The 19,608-nt window shown below is 39.8% G+C and overlaps 1 protein-coding gene across 49 annotated transcripts in view; it reads left to right on the top strand.

Annotated features, from left to right (window-relative positions):
- RIMS2 (regulating synaptic membrane exocytosis 2) overlaps positions 1-19,608 on the top strand; it is a 425,424-nt gene that overhangs the window by 341,478 nt on the left and 64,338 nt on the right. For 34 of the 49 annotated variants that reach the window (XM_072327906.1, XM_072327930.1, XM_072327895.1 and 31 more), the window contains one exon: positions 14,825-14,997. The exons of 14 other annotated variants lie outside the window; for them this stretch is intronic. In XM_072327906.1, the coding sequence (XP_072184007.1) occupies positions 14,825-14,997 (173 nt within the window). Of the gene's footprint in view, positions 1-14,824; positions 14,998-16,145; positions 16,228-19,608 lie in introns of those variants that run through there. One more of the 49 variants, XM_072327926.1, reaches the window with a different exon arrangement.

Below are 19,608 nucleotides of genomic sequence, written 5' to 3'. Positions count from 1 at the left end.
ACTTAGATGGCCATCCTTATGGCCATAAGGAAAGGCAAATAAATAAAGTTTATGGATAAAGATCTGAGGGAAAAGGAGATGGCCGTGGGATGGGATGGGTTATCCTTATGGACTGCCTGTCTGTGGGAATGTGCAAAAAGCAGGACCTGCAGCCTGGTAGGTAGAAGGGTTGAGTCTGAAGCAGGTCTCCAGGCTGGTCACAATGGGCACAATTGTCCAAGAACTGCCTTTTTCCTCCAGAAAGCGCAGTGAATGGCTGTGGCAGTCAGGTTACCCTATCGATAGTTTGTGCTCTTTTATGATCTGTGAGGATTTCTACTAAATGAGATAGAGAATCTCTCTGTCTTGTAGCGCTGATAGGAGTTATATTTTCAATCAAGTATTTTATTGTATTTTAAATATTTTTAATATTTATAGAATAATCTGCTGATGCTATAGTCCTTGTTCCCAGAAATATAGGATTTCAAGCTTAATTGCAAGACTCAAAAAGCTTGGTAGATTAAATAAATTCTGAATCCTAGACTTGATCTGTATAGACCTGGTAATGTGGGAAACATCTCGTTTCACTGACAATTTTATTGCACTCCTGGATTTTGCTGGTGAGTTAAAAACAGTTCAGTGACTTTGAATATAGATGTGGATTGGTGAAATTTCCAGAAATTTCTTCTTTAATGATATCCAAAATTTGAGAAATCATTTCTCTCACAGTGGTGCCAAGCTGCCATTTTTCTCCTTCATTTATTTCATGCTCTCTTTTAATTTATTTCCATTTGGATGCTTGTCTAATTTATGTTTGCATCTTGAGTGTCTGTGTCTCTAGCAGAGCTTTAGGGTTGTCTGAAACGTTATACCACAGTCAACACAAATACTGCATTCAGTTATTGTAGTGATGGCTGAAATATAAACAGATGAAATGGATCAGTACTGGCTGCCTTGAGCTGTCTGCTGTTGCTTTGTGCTGACAGCCATTGTCTAAGTTTTTGTGTAAGCTTATTGTATATCTGGATAACAGAGGTTAAATACATAATAAAATGTATGTAATGTATGCCGCAATGTTAGGATGAATCTCAAATAGAAAAAAGTAAAAATGAAACATTCAGCTTAATGTCATCAAACGTATATGAAGTATTTATCAAAATGCATATCAGCAGATTTCCACCAAAGGCCAGCTTCAATAAAGCAGTTGTAGCTGTTCCATTAAAAATCACATTTAAAATTACTTGAATGCTGTCCTGACCAATTTCCAATGAGAGTAATCACTGCATTTTATCTTGAATCCTTTTATCCTTTTTGTAATAGAAGATGTTTTCCTCAGAGAACTGTTTGATATAGGTCCATGAATTGCTAAACTAATCATCTCTTTGGGTTCTGAGCAGTTATCTTTTCATAGTAAAATCAATTATTTCTGTTGATGTTTTTTTCCCCTCAAATTAAGCAGTAAAATTCCAAGTTGCAATTGAACTGAATAACAATTCATGTACCAAGGAGTGTGACTGTGGCTTGAGTTAATTCTCTAAAATGTACTGCAACTGATGTTATGTAGATAATAGATGAAAAGATGCAGAGAAAACAAGAAAGAAAAGTAACTGGAAAATATGTACTAAATGCTGTAGTAACATTCAAAAATGAGGGATATGGGAAGTTAACTAAATTGCTTCAATGGGCAGGAAGCCCCCAGAAAACTAGAATAGTAGTCCATGATAATGTGCATCACTTCTAGCAGCGGTTTCTGCTACTTAATTCTGTGCTAGGCAGAGTAGTTGATGATTCACATTTGGAAGATGACACAGGCAGAGCTATTATTCCATCTCAGCCAGAAACATGTTTGCTAAATCTATTGCTAAGTTATTGACTTTGAAGAACCAAGGAAAGCATTTTGTTCAGTTGGAATGGGTGGATCTGGAGTCCCAACGCAGCTCTGGCACGGAGCCTGCTTAACTGCACGGGATTCTTAATGAAAAACAAGCAGAACCTGCCTGCCTTGCAGGGGTGGTTCAGAGTCCACAGCCACTGCCAGCACCTGGGTTGTTCCCCACGCATAGGGTAGGAGAGCGCTTGCTGCCCCATCATCTCCTAGCCTGACCTCCCTGTGCTGCAACAGCTCGTGGAGCTGTTCCTACATGGCCACCACCAGCAGCAGCTCCAGCTGCTCCTGACTTACCTTAGGAGAGGGTTCACCCAGAGTTTGTTTTGGTCATGTCTTTGCTTTGCTTTTATCTATTGCCTGCTTCTATTATAAGGGTTGTTCTTCTTTGACAGCAGCCCCAGAGAAGTCAGTGCTAATTTTGCCAGGTTACCAACCATAGCCCAGAGTTCAGATTTTTGGGTTTGAGGATTTTTTGCCATCTGTCACCGTGCATGAAAAATGCTTTATGTCTCTGTGGGATTTGCCCGAGGCATTGCAGTTTTTTAATTCTTTTTCTGAAGTATCTTAAATACATAATCTCTTGCAGTTTGTTTCAGTGACTTTGTGGCTGCAAGCATCTGTATTGCAGGAAGTACAGGGGAAGAACTTAGATATATATGAAGCACACTGATGTTCTTCTGTAAAAGCAGACAATGGGGTTAATCAAAGTAGGGTCAGCACTTTGGAGGCTTGCAGAGTTGGGAATTATTTCCTTTTAAAGACTTTGTGCCTTCAGCAACACTTCAGGTGAAAACGTTACTGAAGGACAGAATTACTTCTTAGACCATTCTAAACTTCGTTGGTTCTGAATTTGATCTGGAAGTAAAATCTAAGCTTATAGGCATTAATATTGATGTAGTGTTAGGAGATAGAATATTGTCTATAGTGATGAATAAGAAATAATATTATCCTGCTCCTATAGATGGAAATCGTTGCTTTAACAGTGATTTCAGTGGCAGTCTGGAATCAGTGAATAATAACAAGGAAGTAAAGAAAAAAAAAGTAAAAAAAAAGCCATTCTGAAAATTCAAGCCCTACTTCTGAACAGAATAATGATGTACCCCGTTCTCTTTTTATTGCAGTAAAATAGTTACGTTATTGCAGCAAACTTATTTTACTAGTAGGAATCTGAGAAAGTGTAACATTAAACTTAAGGTAAAATTATCAAATAAAGTTAAATTAAGATCTACATAAACAGAACCTCATCTTTTCCCCTAGAAGAACATTTTTTCCCCACATCTTTGCCTTAAATATGTATATTTTCATTTAATAAGTTTGAGTATCATATCTGAAAAGCCATTTGGAATTCATGTTTCCTTCAGAGACAGTTTATGCTGAGAAAAAATGTCATCTATCATATAGGCAGCAATTTTGTCATGTATATCTTTTGCCTTCAAACTGTGTGAAATCTTTAAAACAATTTCTGTTAGCTTCCTTACATACAGTATCTGGAATCTATTAAATCTTACAAAACCAGGATGCATCACCCTGTTTCTTTTCTTCCTAGAATGACAGATGACATCAGGTGAAAAACAGTTCCAGTGATCTGCGTACTCCTGCAGTTTAATCTGAAGCAAGCAGCTAATTATTAGTATCTGCACATTACTTAGCTTGCATATGATTTTCTAAAAACAAAATTGAAAACACTGACAAGATTTTCTCTGTGTAAGAGAAGATAACGTCAATTCATTTCTGGTAAACAGGCTGAGTTTTGGTTTCAAGAATTCTAAAGAAGTAGCTTGGGTGTTTTTTAGGAGGCAGTGACAGAAATGTTTACTTTTCTGCTTCTAAACTGGTTTGCAGTCACATGAATTTAGAACCGCTAATGCTATGCTAAAAAAAAGCATCTGTGAAATCAAAAGAACTTTCAGGGTTATTACAATGCATTCATATCAGACATCTGCAGAAATGTTTACAAGAAGTAACTGACCCCAGGAACAGTTCCCACATAGGTAACTGCTTTGTGGAATGATTTCTTTGAGCAGTTTCATTTGAATTATTTTTCCTTTATTTTCTGGTAATGTTCCATATGAGTATCCTGCTGCTGACGAGTTTTATGTGGCAAAGCTGAAGTTGTAGTTAATGGTAGTAGATGTTTCCTGAGCGGTTTAACTTGTTGGCAGGGTGATAAGGAGATAGTGCTATCTACAGCCTGTAGATTTGTTTCTCTTGTAGCTAGACATGAATCTGCAAAACAAATGAACAAACAAACAAAAACAAACAAAAACAACAAAAAAACATGTAGACAATGATTGGCTGAACTTATGCATTTATTGCTGTACGTGACTTTTTCAAAACGTCTTCTGAGGATCATTGAAAACAAAAGGTTAAGAAAAAGCCATAGGATCTTCCCTCAAATCAGACATGATTTTTGAGGCTATTCTCTTTGATTTCTGTTTATTTAAGGACTTATAAAGGCAAGTAATACAAAGGTACATTTATATCCTAGTCTTGTGTAACTCATGGTCCTTATGCACTTCTGCTTACAGGAATAAGCGCTCACCAGATGGCCCATGTATCAATCCAGCTGTTCTCTTCAGCATGAATTCCTTCGATGGTGCTCTGTCCCACGACAATGGCAAAAGTCATATGTAAATGTTACACACAGAAAGTTCTGTTAAATGCACAACACTATACTCTTGTTCTCAAACCATTGGGTTTGTTGAAATACTTAGCAGATTTCTAGGGTAAAATAAGAAAAAATGGTTGCCTTTCCATCTTCTTTATTTGATTGTCCTTTTTGAGAGGCACAAGACTGAAAATAAATAATGGAAATGTTAAGTGAGAACTCTTTAAAATGCATGTTGTTTGACTTCATGAATTGAGTTTGCACAGGAATATCTTGGAGAAGCTGAAGTTAAGTAAATCAACCAGAGGCATGAGCACTTCTTAAACCAAAGAGGAGACCTGCCTTGTTATCCTCTTTAAGAATTAAACTGCTGCCTTGATGGCAGCATCATAGGAAATGCAAGGGCAGTGCTGACACAAATGATGTATGAACCACTTGAGGAACGGAAGCAAATACAAGAAGTACACTTTGATTCTGTCTATCCCATGTAAATAGGATTTGCTAGAGCTATAAGAATAGAAAGAACCAGAAATAGGAGTTAGCACTGAAACTGAACCCACTGAACAAATGAATTAACCGTAGGCAGGTTTGCCAGTTAGTCCTAACAAACGTGCTGGCGTTCACTAGGAGATACAAAGTGCTGGAGATATATGGAATTGGACAGTAGATTCTGGAGCCACAGACACCTACTTTTGTGTAATCACCACAAGTGGAACAACTCAATTTTTTTATAGCTGACAGTGTCCATGATGGTGCATCTTGGCACAGCATTATGGAATACTGGAGAACTGGTGATCTCCATTATAAATAATATTATTCTTTCTGTATAAGATGCTCAAAAACTTAATGTGTAGCAATTAAAAAGATGCTGGGAACTTTGAGAGGAAGTATTACATCAAAAGTTGATTACCCACAGCCTGTTCCTCTAAGGTAAAACTTGGTGATTGACTCTACATTGTTTTAAACAGAAGTCAAAAAATCAGGAGGTCAGAAATACGAAAGGCAATTTGGATAGCGATTGTTTCAACTAAATCTTAGAAATATGCGTGTTTTACTTTCCATTTTTCCAGCTTTTCTGAATTTTTTCATGTCAGAAAAGGATGACTGTTTCACATTCTTTCACCCTTAATTCTAACTAAAGGATTGTTCTTCTGAAGCCCTTATTTATTTACTTTCATATTAGGTAGATTTGTTTATTCAAGGTCTTTGCTTTTCTTCAAAAATATATGGAAAGACTCTGGCTATGTGAGAGCATTGTGTGGTTTGTCTTGTTAAGGCACATTTTATCTGTCAGAATCAGCTAGGAACATGGAGAAGGTCATCTTATGTTAACATCCAGTGTTTGAAAATTCTTCATAAAAATCTCAGTTGTCTTTCTTGATAAATAATATAAATTAGTTGTCTTACTTAGTATGTATTTACTTATATAGAGTATGTCAGGCATACTACCCAAGGATGCTGACCAATGCTAGTAACCTCTTGTTATTATGGCTTGATATATCGAGTCATGTTCCTATAGCTTGATGATTTGAAGTTGAAGCTCTGTGAATTCTAAATTCAAAGTAGTTTTTGATGAGGTTCCTCTTTTTAGGATCTTTTACTGTGTTCAAGTGGAGGAGAATATATGCAGCAAGAAATATGAGAGTTGTGAAAACCCCTGGTAAAACCAAACAGGCGGAAAGCAGTGGGAAACTCAATTTTCCCCCATTGAGGAGAACCACAGCAGAGTACAGGTGGAAACAACCCATGTAAAGCACTTTGCAGTGGGCTTTTGGGCACCAGAATACCATGATGGGCAAGTGCTGCCAGGTAAGAAGAGTACAGCCATGCTTAGGTGGTGCTGGATTGAGCTTTGGAGGAGTTGCAGTGGATAGTTGGATAGTGGGAAACGAAAATGGGATACCAAGTGTAAGGAGGTATAGGAGCTGGCATTAGGGCTGTGAAGAAGAAGGGATGCTGCTCCCTGTCCCATCACTACCCATCGCTGTGAGCTTTGACTCCTTCACAGAGCTGGGACAGGTTTGGAGCAAGCTGCAAGTCTTTTGTTACCCCTGTAATGCCACATGAGGGGGCTGGAGCAGCAGGGGCCTGAACAGGTCCTCTTGGACATGGTTAGTGGGCAATATTGGTGGTAGGTGGACTAGATGATCTTCAGAGCCTTTTCAAACCTTAGTGATTCTATGAAGTATAGAATACCTGCTTGACTATTATAAGCCTTTGATTTTCACGCCAGTGGATAACTTATCTAGAAGTGCCTTTTGTGTTTGTAAGGATGATACTTAAAATTGCTAATGCTGCTTTACTTATTTTTACTCTAAAAAAAGTATCTTAGCCCATTGTATTTTTCATTGTCAAGATGGTATTTTTAAGTGTCCTTGCAATAATATGGTGACTTCATACATCCCAGCAGAACGATTTCAATACCTTCTACTTTCAAAATTAATAAAATGTCATCATGACTTAAAGTAACATTAAGTAAGAACACTTAATTCCCTAGACTGGATGCAGCTGTCTTTGTGAGTGATCTCTGTATCAGTAGAGGTCAAGATGTTATTGATTTCAGAGTAGTTATCACGGTAGCTAAGATTAGAATTTGTCTTGATCTTCCTAACATCATTTTGCATGGAAAAGAATGTAAGAATGGGAGACTGCTTAATTTTTCTGTCTGCGGGAACAGATCTTTGAAGGCAGAAAAGCAGTTTAAGTTTTGTAGGCAAGGTAATTCTCAAGCTCACTGAAGGACCCAAATACTTTTTAAGATTTGCCTTACTGCTTTTAAATTTACAAATATTTGCTGATCCTGTAAGAAATTCTTGATGTTATCCCAGAACATCTCCTATTGTTCTACTATAAGTATTTTATACTGTACTCTGAGGAATTTCTTTTAAAAAATGTCAGAATATGTGAAGCAGGAAATTGTTTTGCTTTTGTCTTACTTCCAGATTACCTCCATCTAGAGCTTCAGTTTTTCCTCGTCAGTGATCCACTGATGTTTTCTATGTTACGGCTGCCCTTGCAGTTTCTGCTTCAGCTTCAGGATTCCCTTTGTCACCAAGGATGACAGGGTCACTTGGGTTGGAAGGAACCTCAAGAAATGTCCAGCTATAAGGTTGACCTACCAAGTCCCATCACAAAAGCATGTCCTTTGGAGATGTGTCCACAGATCTCCTGGGATGGGAACCCCACCACTTCCCTGGGAAGCCCACTCCAACACTTAACTAACTTTTCCTTAAGTAATTTTTCCCAATGTCCAAACTAAACTTATGTTGCAATCTGTGACAGTTATCCATGTCTTGTAAATGGCATCTCAGTGTTAGATGTGATGTTCTAACATGGACGTGATCTAAGGAGTGCTGACTAAACAACACTCCCCTTGATCTACTGATTATGCTTCAGTTATACTCCTGTTAGTACAACCTAGGCTACCTTTTTTTCTTCTTTTTTTAATTTTTTGATTTTTATTTTTTGCCACAGAGGCCCACTTCTCAACTTTATCTTTTTCATTGTTCAGTTTTCATTTACTAATTTGGCAGAAGGATGTGGTTTGCAGCATAGCTTATCCCCTGTAGTGAAATCAGGTTCTCAATATTCTAAGGTATCTAGGTTTCTAAGATCTCCTTTTTAAGAGTGTAATAAATGAGAATGGGTTAGTGAAATAAGTAAGGGAGAGTCATGAGAACTTTTGAAATACTAGTTTTCCATTTGTTAGCTAGAAATATAGACATCGTTTTTTACCACTGCATTGAAATTAGTGGTCTAACTTTATGGAAAAGAGATTAAGCTGGTTTAAGAGGTGAATTTTGCACATCAGGTTATAGTCAGCTCATCTAAATAAAGGAAGGAGAAGACTGAAATGTTCTGAAAAAATGAAGAAAAATTGATTGTAGTGGAAGGGACCACTGAAGGTAATTAGTTCAACTCCAGTCTAGTTCAGCAGAAAGTGGTGGAAAAGACTGACAGTTTCAATTGCCTGGAACCTGAGTCTGAGTCCAGAGTGGAAGACTTGTAACAATAGACTGTTCTGTCACCACAGTCCCTGCTACAGTGTCTGTCCCCTTCTTTCTTATAGCCTTCACTTTTTTTTCACCATTCTGAATGGTCGCTATCAGGTCTTCTCTGAGCCTTCTCTTCTCCAGGCTGAACAGCCCCAGCTCTCAGCCTGTCCTTATAGTGGACAGGGATGTTCCATCCCTCAGATCATTTTTGTGGCCCTCCTCTGGACATGTTCCAACAGTCTCTCCTGTACTGAGGACTACACATCTGGATACAGTACAACACACGTAGTATCACTGGCACAGAGTAGATCACCTCTCCTGCCATGCTGGCCACATTTCCTTTGATGCAGCCCATGATATGGTTGGTGTTCTTGGGCTGTGAGGTCATACTTGGCTCCTGTTCAGTTTACCATCCAGCACTACACCCAGATCCTTCTCAGCAAGGCTGCACTCCATCCTTATATCCCACAGCTTATACTGACTGCCCAGGTGCAAGACCTTGCATTTGGCTTTGTTGAACCTCATAATGTTCTCCTGGGCCTGCTGTATGAGTCTCTCTGGATGCATACCATTCTTCAGCCATGTTCCTAGCACCACACAGCTCGGTGTCATCCACAAACTTGCTGAGGGCTCACTCAATCCCAGTGATGTTAGCTGGATCGGAGCACAGGAGACTGTAGATCAGTGGCGACCCAGGGCATTCCTGTGCACCCAGCAGGGCTTGCTGGCTCAGCAGTATGCTGTTCAGGAATGGTGGCACCTTGTCTGGCTCTGGTCTCTCTTTTTTGGTACTGCAAAAATGCTGAGCCAGAGCCATGGGACCAGAGGTACCCAAATGCAAGGTGAGAACTGACTGAAGGGAAGGCAGGGTTGGATCAGTGACAGAAATATAGGGCTGGGAGAGCAGGATCCAAGAATTAGGAATAAAAAGAGGACAAGAAGGCTGGGCTATAGGACAAGGAGGCAGACAGAAATTGGTGTGAGCTAGAACTGGTTGCAGCTTCATATGGTGGAACCCAAGACAACTCCTGAGCTTACTGTATTATTTATATCAGAGCCAGTGCAGGAATTGCAATCCCAAGTCAGTCTTTAACTCTGCAGAGGGCCCAAGGGCTGCTGCGTGCAGCACAGCTCAAGTGGGGCTGGTGGAGGCTGCACACTGCCTGCTGCCCAAGGCCTGGCAGTGCTGTCAGGTGTGAGCACTGCTTTCTGAGCCTTCAGCACAGCTCTCATCTTGAGTGCACATGTGTTTCAGACACATAGGAGTACATGTTCATACTACATACTCATTTATATCCAGCACTTTGCAAAAATTACTTAGAATCTTTTACTTTATATAAACGTACTGTTAAATTTATAAGTAAGTGTTCCATTTCATTTTAAACATCGCGCTTCATTGAACAGTGATGAGCAAAGGATTTTAAAACAGTCTAACAGCATTCCTTCAAATGATCTACAGTAACTAAAATTTGCAGTGCCTTCCAAGGCTGTGAGCTTGAACCAGGAGCTCCAGTAAAAATTATGGAACATTTCGCACAGTTGCTGTGCTCTGGCTTCTCAAAAGCTTTTGTCATCGAGGCAAAGAGCTGTTGAAACAATCCAGAGCCGTTCTTTCATCTTCTTGCAGCACAATAGACAATTGTCTAAAATGTCTTCCCAACTTTTTGATCAGTAAAAGCATTGAGCAGATTTGTATGTTCCTATGTAAGTGCTAGCAAATAAAAGCTGATGAGTAGACTATAAAATAGAGGGGGAAAAAAAACAAAAAGATTATATAATAGAAAGATTGGTGGAAATGACCGACAGTTTCAATTGCTTGGAAACTGCATGAGTATATAGACCAGAATGGAAGACTGGTAACAATAGATTAAAGTAACAGGAAACTTACAAACTCCCTTTGAACTAGAAGTTCCAAAGCAGTTTCTTTTAAGAAGCAGTGTGAGAGCAGCTGTAGCTCGATGTGACCTGCAGCCACAGAGTGAGAGGTTGGGAGCCCTGCAGGGGTTATTGCGTTAGAAGGTTGAACAGGTATTTGTTTCTCAACTTCAACCATCTTGAATTCATCACTGCAAGAAAATAATCCCTTGCAGTCACAAATATTGGCGCAAACACCAAACATGTCTCTGATTCTGGTTCCAACTGATGATTTTATTACTACAAAAAAGGATTTTAAGTAACTCTCAAATTTATTTGCTAGATTCTGTAACCATGAAGTTTATTCTTTCCTTCAGCACAACAAAATAAGACAAAATCATCTTACTATTAAAAATACCGGAGTGCATTTTCATCAAGCCCTCTGCTTGCAGCACACTGCCTGCTATTGAAACATCTGCAAGAGACAGGGAAGTTTTACTGCACCATGGGTCATAAAGTCTGGTGTCTGGGTTGCATTATGTGAGTCTCAGTTGTAGTAAGATAGACATACATTTCCAGCAAGGGGAAAGTTGGGGCATAGTTTTCCTCCTGCAAATAGCTGTTGTTCAAATAATAATAATGATAATAATAATATTAAAAAGAAACAGTGTTTAATTGTCTTGCACAACAGGGAGGTGTGCTTCCCAACAGAGCAGCCCTCATGATGGTTCAAACAGGGTGAAGCACATGAGGCTCTATTATTAGATATGGAGGTTGGTGGTCCTGCATGCAGCAGGGAAGTTGGAGCTTGATGATCCTCGGGGTCCCTTCCAACCCAAGCCTTTCTATGATTCTTGATTCCCTCGCTGTCTCCATGCCTGTGCTTTCTTCTAATGGAAACCAAAATGTTGAGGGGAATTGATGGGTCTGAGGATCCAGCCTTGGTCCTGCTGCAGCCAGCAACTAGCTATGAGGTCATGGGTTAGTGGGTATTGTGGTCATGAGTTATTGGTTGGACTAGATGATCTTAGTGATCTTTTCCAATTTGAATGATTCAGTGATTCTATGGGGACAGCAGTGACCCTGTGGGTGCTCCCAGCCTGCTGGCTGCTGCAGCAAGATGTGGGGAAAGCAAGGCAGCAGGAAGGGACGTGGCAGCTGTGTCTCAGATACAGTGAGCGGATGGCACTTGGTTAATAATGAATGACCTTTGCAGTCTAACAGTTGGTCTCATACAGTAGGTGACATTTAGCATAAACAAATAAGTAAGTTGAAACTCACTGGAATGAAACCAAGGAACCAAATGAAATGTCTGAAGTTGTAATGCCTTTGGGCAACTTTAGCCACACAATAACTGAAGAAAGGATTGTGTAAAATTGTGCAAAAAAAAAAGTTGCATTTTACAGTCAATGAACTGGACAGTTCATAGAAATCAATATTCGCACAACGTAAATGCCAGTTTACTTTTGAGGGAGAGAGCAGGGCAGCACTTTGGAAACTGCCTTATATTGAATTGCAGTTTCAGAAACAAATGTAAAACTGAAATACCGTAATGGCTTCTATCAGACAATCAGTATTTCCTTTTTCCTTTTGTGCTGCAGGTACTGCAACTCTAACATTGAATACACTTACAATTACAATTTGGTTTTTATCCAAATCAAGTTACGTAGAAGGTCAAAAGTACACTGTTGGGGTTAGAAACCAGCAAAAGAATTTGGTGTAGAGTTGATGGATGAGATGGAAATATTCGTTTCATTAAGGTGTCTGGCAAGGTACACAATTTAGTTTCATTTTCTAGAGTTTGCTGTGGCAGAACATTAACAGTTGTGAGACTGTAACTAAGAGAACGTGTAAATGTTTCACAGGGCTTTCAAAAATAAATATTTTCTATAAACACACGAGTATGAAAAGATGGAGTTCTTTTCAAATCCGAAACATCCAGAAATAGTAAGGGCCAAATAATATCTCTGTGCTCTCTAACTCAATCTGAAATACTTTCTGGGCGATATCCTTACATACAACAGAAAAAAAAGAGGCACGGTAATAATTTGGTAATCATTTTCCCTTTATATTTCCAGAATTATTTGCTTTTAATTTGCTTTTGTTGCCATAGCAATTCTTAAATGTTGCTCCTATGCCAGCTTCTAAGTTATTGCTACTGTGCTGGCTTCTTAAAGAATGCAAATACAATCAGGTTGTTTTATTTATGTAAATGTTTGATTTGTTATGTATAGTACATTTATACGAAAATTATAAGAACTGGAAAATTGTTTTTCTAGGTGTAGATATGGAGCAGACAAAACCAAAACCACAGGTTTTAGAACCTGTGAGCATGCTGCAGAAGGGCTCTGTGCAGTGCTGATACCATTTGTGGCTTTGTTGCTTATAAGTATTTAATTTGGAAAGGCCCACTCCCACTGACTGTGTGTGGAGCTCAGCAAGGGATCTGTGGGTCATTCTGTGGTGACCACAAGCAATTATCTGTCCCTTAACTGGGATGCAGTTAACAATTTCATCAATGATTTCCATCTGATACTATGCTCATTTCCCCAAAGGACAGCCACATCAGAGTTGTAGTGCTAATAATGTAGTGCCTCCCAGGGTCACCAGTGATGGTGAAGCTGAGGTGGCCCCACTGGTTCCCACTGGTGGGGGTGTATTAGGAATAGGTTCTTTATCAGAGGGTGATGAAGAGAGCCCTGAGCTGCCAAAGTGCAAGGAGTGTTTGGATAGCACTCTTATACACAGAGTCTGAATTTTGGGTGGTCCTGTGTGGAGCCGAGAGTTGGACTGGATCACCTTGTTGTATTGTTTTATGAGTACGGACACATTCCAGCAGTTAATCTGTTTTGTCTTCTCCAGGAAACTGATCAGTTGCTCTTTGAAAAGAATTACTGCAAGAGAGTAATTTTCTGGTTTAACGTTCCTCCATCTTTGATGATCAGAGCAGTTGTTAAATCATTGTTTTTATGTTCCCGAATCAGTAAAAATACACACCATCTTCATAATGGCATCAAAAAAATAACACCAAAAAAGCCCCAAACCATTCAATACATTATACCCTTTAAATGATGTGATCACAGAGATTCTCTGTGACTTTAGGGCTGGCTGAATGCACTCCCACACCTTAGGGCTGAAGAGGAAAGGGGTCTGTGAATGAACACAAATGCTGGAGGTCAGGATGGGTCAGGGAGGCAGCTGCAGTATCAGCAATAATTTCAGACAAACATCCAGCCCAGGTTGTGCTTGGTCATTGCTTGCAGCAGGTGTGCAGTGTAACCTGCTTGAGCATTTTTTTCTTGTCTTTGGTTCATTTATCTGTCTTAAAACAAGATAGCTCATTATTTCCAAGTGCAATATCCATTCATAGCATGTGCTCAAATGCTATTCTGGAACGCTGCAGTCTTTCTGATTATTTCCCAGTGTTCCTTTTTACTTGTAAGACACCAGAAGCAAATGCTCTGTGGACTGCACATAGTAGAGCTTTTCTAAATCTATAAGTAGGATCTGAGCCCAACACTGCTTCTCCCCAAGAGTTCAATGAGGCACTGACAAATTATGCAGGTTTTTTCACCTATTTTTTTCTTTAAATCCTGCCTGTGCTGTACTTGACATCTTTTCATACTGTCCTCATTCGATGTCAGCTTGGTGCTCATTGACAGTTTGTCCCGCAGAACTGTTTTTCTGAAAATATTATGAATAGTAACCCACCGCACTGCTGTGTACACAGAAATGTCTGCTCATGAAGAGGAAAAGGAAAAATCTCTGCTATTTATTTCGTACGCACAAAGTGCAACGCAGAGTGTCAAAGACTTAGCATTTCTTTAGAGCTAACTGGCGTATCAAGAACAAATACCCATACTTTGATCAAATCTAACTCAAATACTTCTGCACAGCTCTGCTTAATAGTACATAGGCCTCTGCTGATGGCCATTAATCTGCTGGTTTTGTGGTGACAGCGTCTCCACGTCTATCTATTCTTCAATCTCATCTATCTATTGTTATATAAAAAAAAAAGAAACGTGCTCTCATTTGTCAACCAGAAGTTCTGGTAAATAGGATGGGCCCCAATAGAGACATGCTTTTTGTAGGCAGTGTGAAGCGCATCTGCTTCCTGGTCAATCTTTCATGAGCCCAGCAGCCATGGGCACATCACCAAGTCCCCGCTGTGCTGTTGTGCACTGGTGAAACAGCTGCGGTGAGAGCACTGTGCGATGGGGTAGATGTCTTTGCTCAGGTTGGTGAAACCCTTGGAGAGCTGGATGTTTGTACAAGTTAACCTGTGGATGAAACTGCAGGGCTGATCACTTAAATTGGATGTCAAAGCAGAATAAAATTAATGTGAGCCAAGACTTTTTGTATTCTCTACTAGTTAAAAACTTCACTTTAAAGATTCAGGCAGTCTGGTGACACAGGCAGTTTAGATACCATCAGGGACCATCGCCATAGCTGATCTGTGGAAGTGCCACTGACAACATCTCTGTCCCTTTCCTCTTGCAGTATCGGTCAGGGCGGGACGCTCAGCGAGGCTCAGACAACGTGTCCAATAAGTCCTCAGACAGCGATGTCAGCGATGTCTCGGCAGTGTCCCGGACGAGCAGCGCTTCCCGTTTCAGCAGCACAAGCTACATGTCCGTCCAGTCAGAGCGGCCGCGGGGAAACAAGAAAATAAGGTGAGCACAGGGAGCCCTGGGGCAGCCACAGCTGTGGGGTTTCGGTAACAGCGCTTCAGTGTTTGTGAATAAGAAGAATGTATTGCTGAAGTTGGAGTTGGCAGGAAATACGCACAATACCCCTTTAAATATCCTTTTCATCTCATGCTTTTTGAATTCATTGTGGTATTTGTTTTTAGGAAAGTTTTGTCATATTGAGTTACAGCAGCATATATTGTAACAACAAACATACGCTATCAGCAGGTGTCAGACATGCTTAGATTTGCACTTCCTGGCAACAGTCATTTAAAATAGTTAGGATAGCTGAAAAGAAAGCTTAACATCAAAGTACTGACCTTGCCAGAGACATATTAATGCACTTTTTAAACTAGAGCTGCTAACTGCTATAGAAGTCTGTGTTAATACTGCAGACCCTGGTCCAGCTCAATAGCAGGCATAACTCCACTCAGTTATCAGTAAGGGGTGCTCAGCATGTTCGTGAGCAGAGCATCTCCTTTGCATGCTCCTGCACTGTCAGTGGAGCTTTGACTGCAGAATGAATGAAAAATCATTTTGCTCAGCAGGTGTAACCCACCCGTGTCTGTCAGCAAAATTCAGTGCCAAAGATTTCTCCTCTAGAAAGAAATAATGCATCTCGTAAGGTACATACAACATCTTTTTGTATGGGCAATGTTAGAATATTGTTTCTATACTATGGTTATGCATCTCTTTATAAATGAAATGTATTGCTATGCAACCTCTATTCAGAGAGGGCATTTGGAGGCTGTCCTAAGAAAACATCCCAGTGTAAATCTTCTCTGGTGCAGGCTGGAGGGTTAGCCAGCATGACTTACCTTGTGGCTACTTCTGTCTTTCATTTTTTGTTTCATTCCTTCTGTGTTTTCTTTCTTTTGAGTCCATGCATGCTCTTCTCTGTGGCCCTAACTTTACTTTATTCTTTTCTTTTTTCCTTTTGCATGCCTTGCTCAATTTTTTTTTTGCTGACTTCAGAAGGACAAAGAATATAGAGGAAAAAAAAGAGGGAGGGTTGGAAGGGGATGAACAAGATGAAATATTTCCTGAGGAGGAGGAAAAAGAGGAGGAGGAGGAAAAGGCAAAGGAGCAAGAAACTGACGAGAAAGGGGAAGGGCAAGAGGTGGCAGAGAACGGTGATAAGGAAGAAACCAAGGGCTCAGGGCAAGATGAAAAAGCTCAAGAGGACCAAGCTGAGGAAGGGAAGGAAGATGACAGGTAAAACATTTGTGGTTCTGAAGACCTACTGACCTGCTTCCTGCTGTACCTCAACCCTCCCTGCCTTCCTTTTTATTTTTTTCCTTTCCTTTGCTTAGTTTATTGTCTCTGGTTTCTGTAGCTTCTTTTGCTTTCAGCTGTGATGATTCCACATTGAAACAAGTTTCACTCTCAGCTTCAGTGAACTTGTTCTGCATAGCAAATGATGCAGCACGCTAACTCAGTGCATCATTTCATACGCAGCTATAGCATACTGTTTTTAAGTTGTTTTAGACTAGAGCTTGAGTTTGACTATAATAAACAATAGAAATTGTAAGACGCCTCTTTATATTACCTGCTTGAATTATTGGTCATGGAAAAATCCTTTGTTGAGTTATCAATATCAAATCCACCTTTACCTTTTTTTCTAAAGAAAAGAATTTTTATTGTTATTTTTTTGTAATCCTTTTCACATGGGCTGATCAATGTGCATATTGATCCACACTCAACATGGATAAGCAGAGTTGTTCCTTTTCTTCCGCTCTATGTGAACAGCTGTTGTGGGTTGCTACATTGTGGAGGGGTCATGAGCTCTGCTGCTGTATTGTGTCCAGAAGCATTTCAGCACAATTGGCTTTCATTTTATCAGATAGCGTTCTAGATTTACACATTTTAACACAGTTCATTTGAACCATGACTTCTAATGCAAATCAGTGACATTTTATATTACAAAATCCATGTTATTTGCGTTATGAGAGATAGTGTTCTTTTCTTCTTTATTAGTAAAAAAAAAAACAATAAATGAGCTTGAGTTTTGCTGAAACATATCAGAAAGTCTCAGGAAAAAAAATACTTTTTCCAGCAAATGCTTTGCTGCCTGTAGGTAGGTTAAGCTTGTCAAGCTGTTCTAATACAAGTTAAAGCACTCTGCAGCATTCCACTTCTTTGCTATATACATCCACGTGTATTTTCTTGTACACACACATGCAGGCACGCACACCCACCTCTTTTATTTTGAACAAATAATTGCTCATGTAAAGTGTTCTGGTAGACTCTTCAAAGTGGAGATCAATGAAACAATTCTCCTGTGGTTGAATAGAGCAGAGGTCATAAAAAAATAATCTAAAGGTGTAGTGTTCAGTCTGGGCTGGTATGGGGTGATATTGCCACTCTACTTATTGTATATATTGCCATCATTCCTTCACTCTTGTCAACATCTTCTAGATCTCAGCAAAATGATATGTTTTGAAACAGCTGTCTTTAAGACTGCCTTGGCATGCTTGCTGTAAGGACTGCTAAGGAAATCCTCTGGTAGTTTGGGAAAGAACCCTTTAAGGATCTTTTTCTCTCCTGAATCTCATTAAGTTTCCATCTTAGTGGGATCATGAAATCCTGACTTTTACAAAGCAGGTCTCTATTCCCAGTTTTCAGTTTTCATTCACGTTGCCCATCAGCCAAAAACACTGCCCCTCACAGATAATAAAATCTTTGTTGAGAATGAATTTCTTTTTCCCCATGCCAGCTCATCCCTTTGCCTGGTGGCTGTGCCCAGCCTCTGGGAAGGCAGAGAAGTCAGAATCCCTTCCTAGTATGAAACAAGGCATCTCTGCAGCTGCTTTTAACAACTTCAGTTTTCCAAAAATACCCAGCACCAATATTGAACTGTCAACAGGGCTGTTTAGCGTGGGGAAAAGGATGCTGAGGGGAAACCTTTTTGCTCTCTTCCAGTATCTGAAAGGTGCTTACAGTGAGAGTGGGGCAAGTCTCTTCTCACTGGTGACAGATGATAGGATGAGGGGAAATAGCCACAAGTTGCACCAGGGGAGGTTTAGGTTAAATATCAGGAAATACTACTTTACAAAAAGGGTTGTTAAGCACTGGCATAGGCTCCCCAGGGAGGTATTTGAGTCACCACCCCTGGATGTGTTTGAAAACCATTTGATTGAGCAGAGGGTTGTTAGTTAGGGTAGTATGGTCAGGTTGCAATTGGACTTGATGATCTTGAAGGTCTTTTCCAACCTGAGTGATTCTATGATTTAATAATTAACCATTTAAATAGGTATTTGTGGTAGCCAACCAAACTGAAGCAGCCATCTCATCCAGCAAAGAACAGTAGAGAATTGCCTCCTAGATCCTGAGATTTTGGGCATCAAAAAAGCTAGAGATGGGAATTTGTATTCACAGGTGTTGAACAGCAGTCACCTTTTCTCTGGGGAACTGGGAGACAAAGGGGCTGCTCTCAATCACTCCATCATCAAAAGTGAGTGCTTTAAAGACATATTATACCTCAATATTGTACATTTCAGAGTCACCGTGCTTATACATTTTGTGAGTAATGCTAATAGTCACACTAATGGCTTCAGCCTGCTGAGATCATAGGTGGGTTCGAAGTAGCTTAAATGACCATGAAGACAGATATACATCGTGACTGCATCCCTTACCTGTTTCATAGAGTCACTCAGTGCAATAAACTGCATTAGCTCTTAGAGCACTGGAGTACAATAAGTCAATCAGTCTTCTTGGCAGCAATAGCTGCAAAGACACATTTTGACTTCACTAAACCTCTTGGAACTACAAACTGTCATATGGTTGATGTATAGAGAAATCATAACTGTGTTGTGTTCTTTCTTGGCAATGCATACTAGTAAACAGAAAGCATGGATCAAGTTTCCCTGTTGCAGGTTTTAAAAACTCCTTATATGCTGTTATCTGATATTATTCTTATTTCAACTCCCTGATGACATCAGAAACAAAAGGAGCCCTCCTAGATCATGTAAGCATTTTAATTACAAGAAATCTACTTAAGAAAGCCTTAAATCTTGACCTTCCTTGTTTTCTGAATATCAATCCACAATAGTTATGTTTCCTCATATCAGTGCACAACTGTTGTCACAGAACAGGATTTCACTGTGCTACAAATACAGAATAAATAATTCAGTGTTCAAATATGGAATAATATGGGCTGTGTTCCAAGCACAGGAGACAAAATCAGAAGATGGACACAGAGAGGGGACCACTGGAGAAATAGGAGATGTTCCACATGATAGGAGACAGTTACAGTACAGGACTGAGGGACACCTTGGCATCAGAGAGCATCTGGGGGAGATCTGAAGGAAGGAAATAAGTGAGCTCTGTGAATGCTTCTGGGGAGTTCTTTTCAAGCATTTGAGGCACTGAGGAAAAATCATTACTAAGAATATCACAGGTGGATGATCAGCAGTGTTACAAGGAGCAACTGTTTAATATTGGAAAATAAAAACATTGTATGTACAGCTGGAGAAGAAAAAGTGTGCCTTCATACTGATGCACAGCAAAGGGTGGTACAGCCAAACTGAAAGGCTATGAAACGTACCTACAGTATACTTGAATGTGTTAACTAAATTGCCAGGACTGGAGAAAAGC

The sequence above is a fragment of the Excalfactoria chinensis genome, chromosome 2 (assembly GCF_039878825.1).
Source record: "Excalfactoria chinensis isolate bCotChi1 chromosome 2, bCotChi1.hap2, whole genome shotgun sequence".
Lineage (NCBI taxonomy): Eukaryota > Metazoa > Chordata > Aves > Galliformes > Phasianidae > Excalfactoria > Excalfactoria chinensis.
This window is presented reverse-complemented; position numbering and strand designations above follow the sequence as displayed.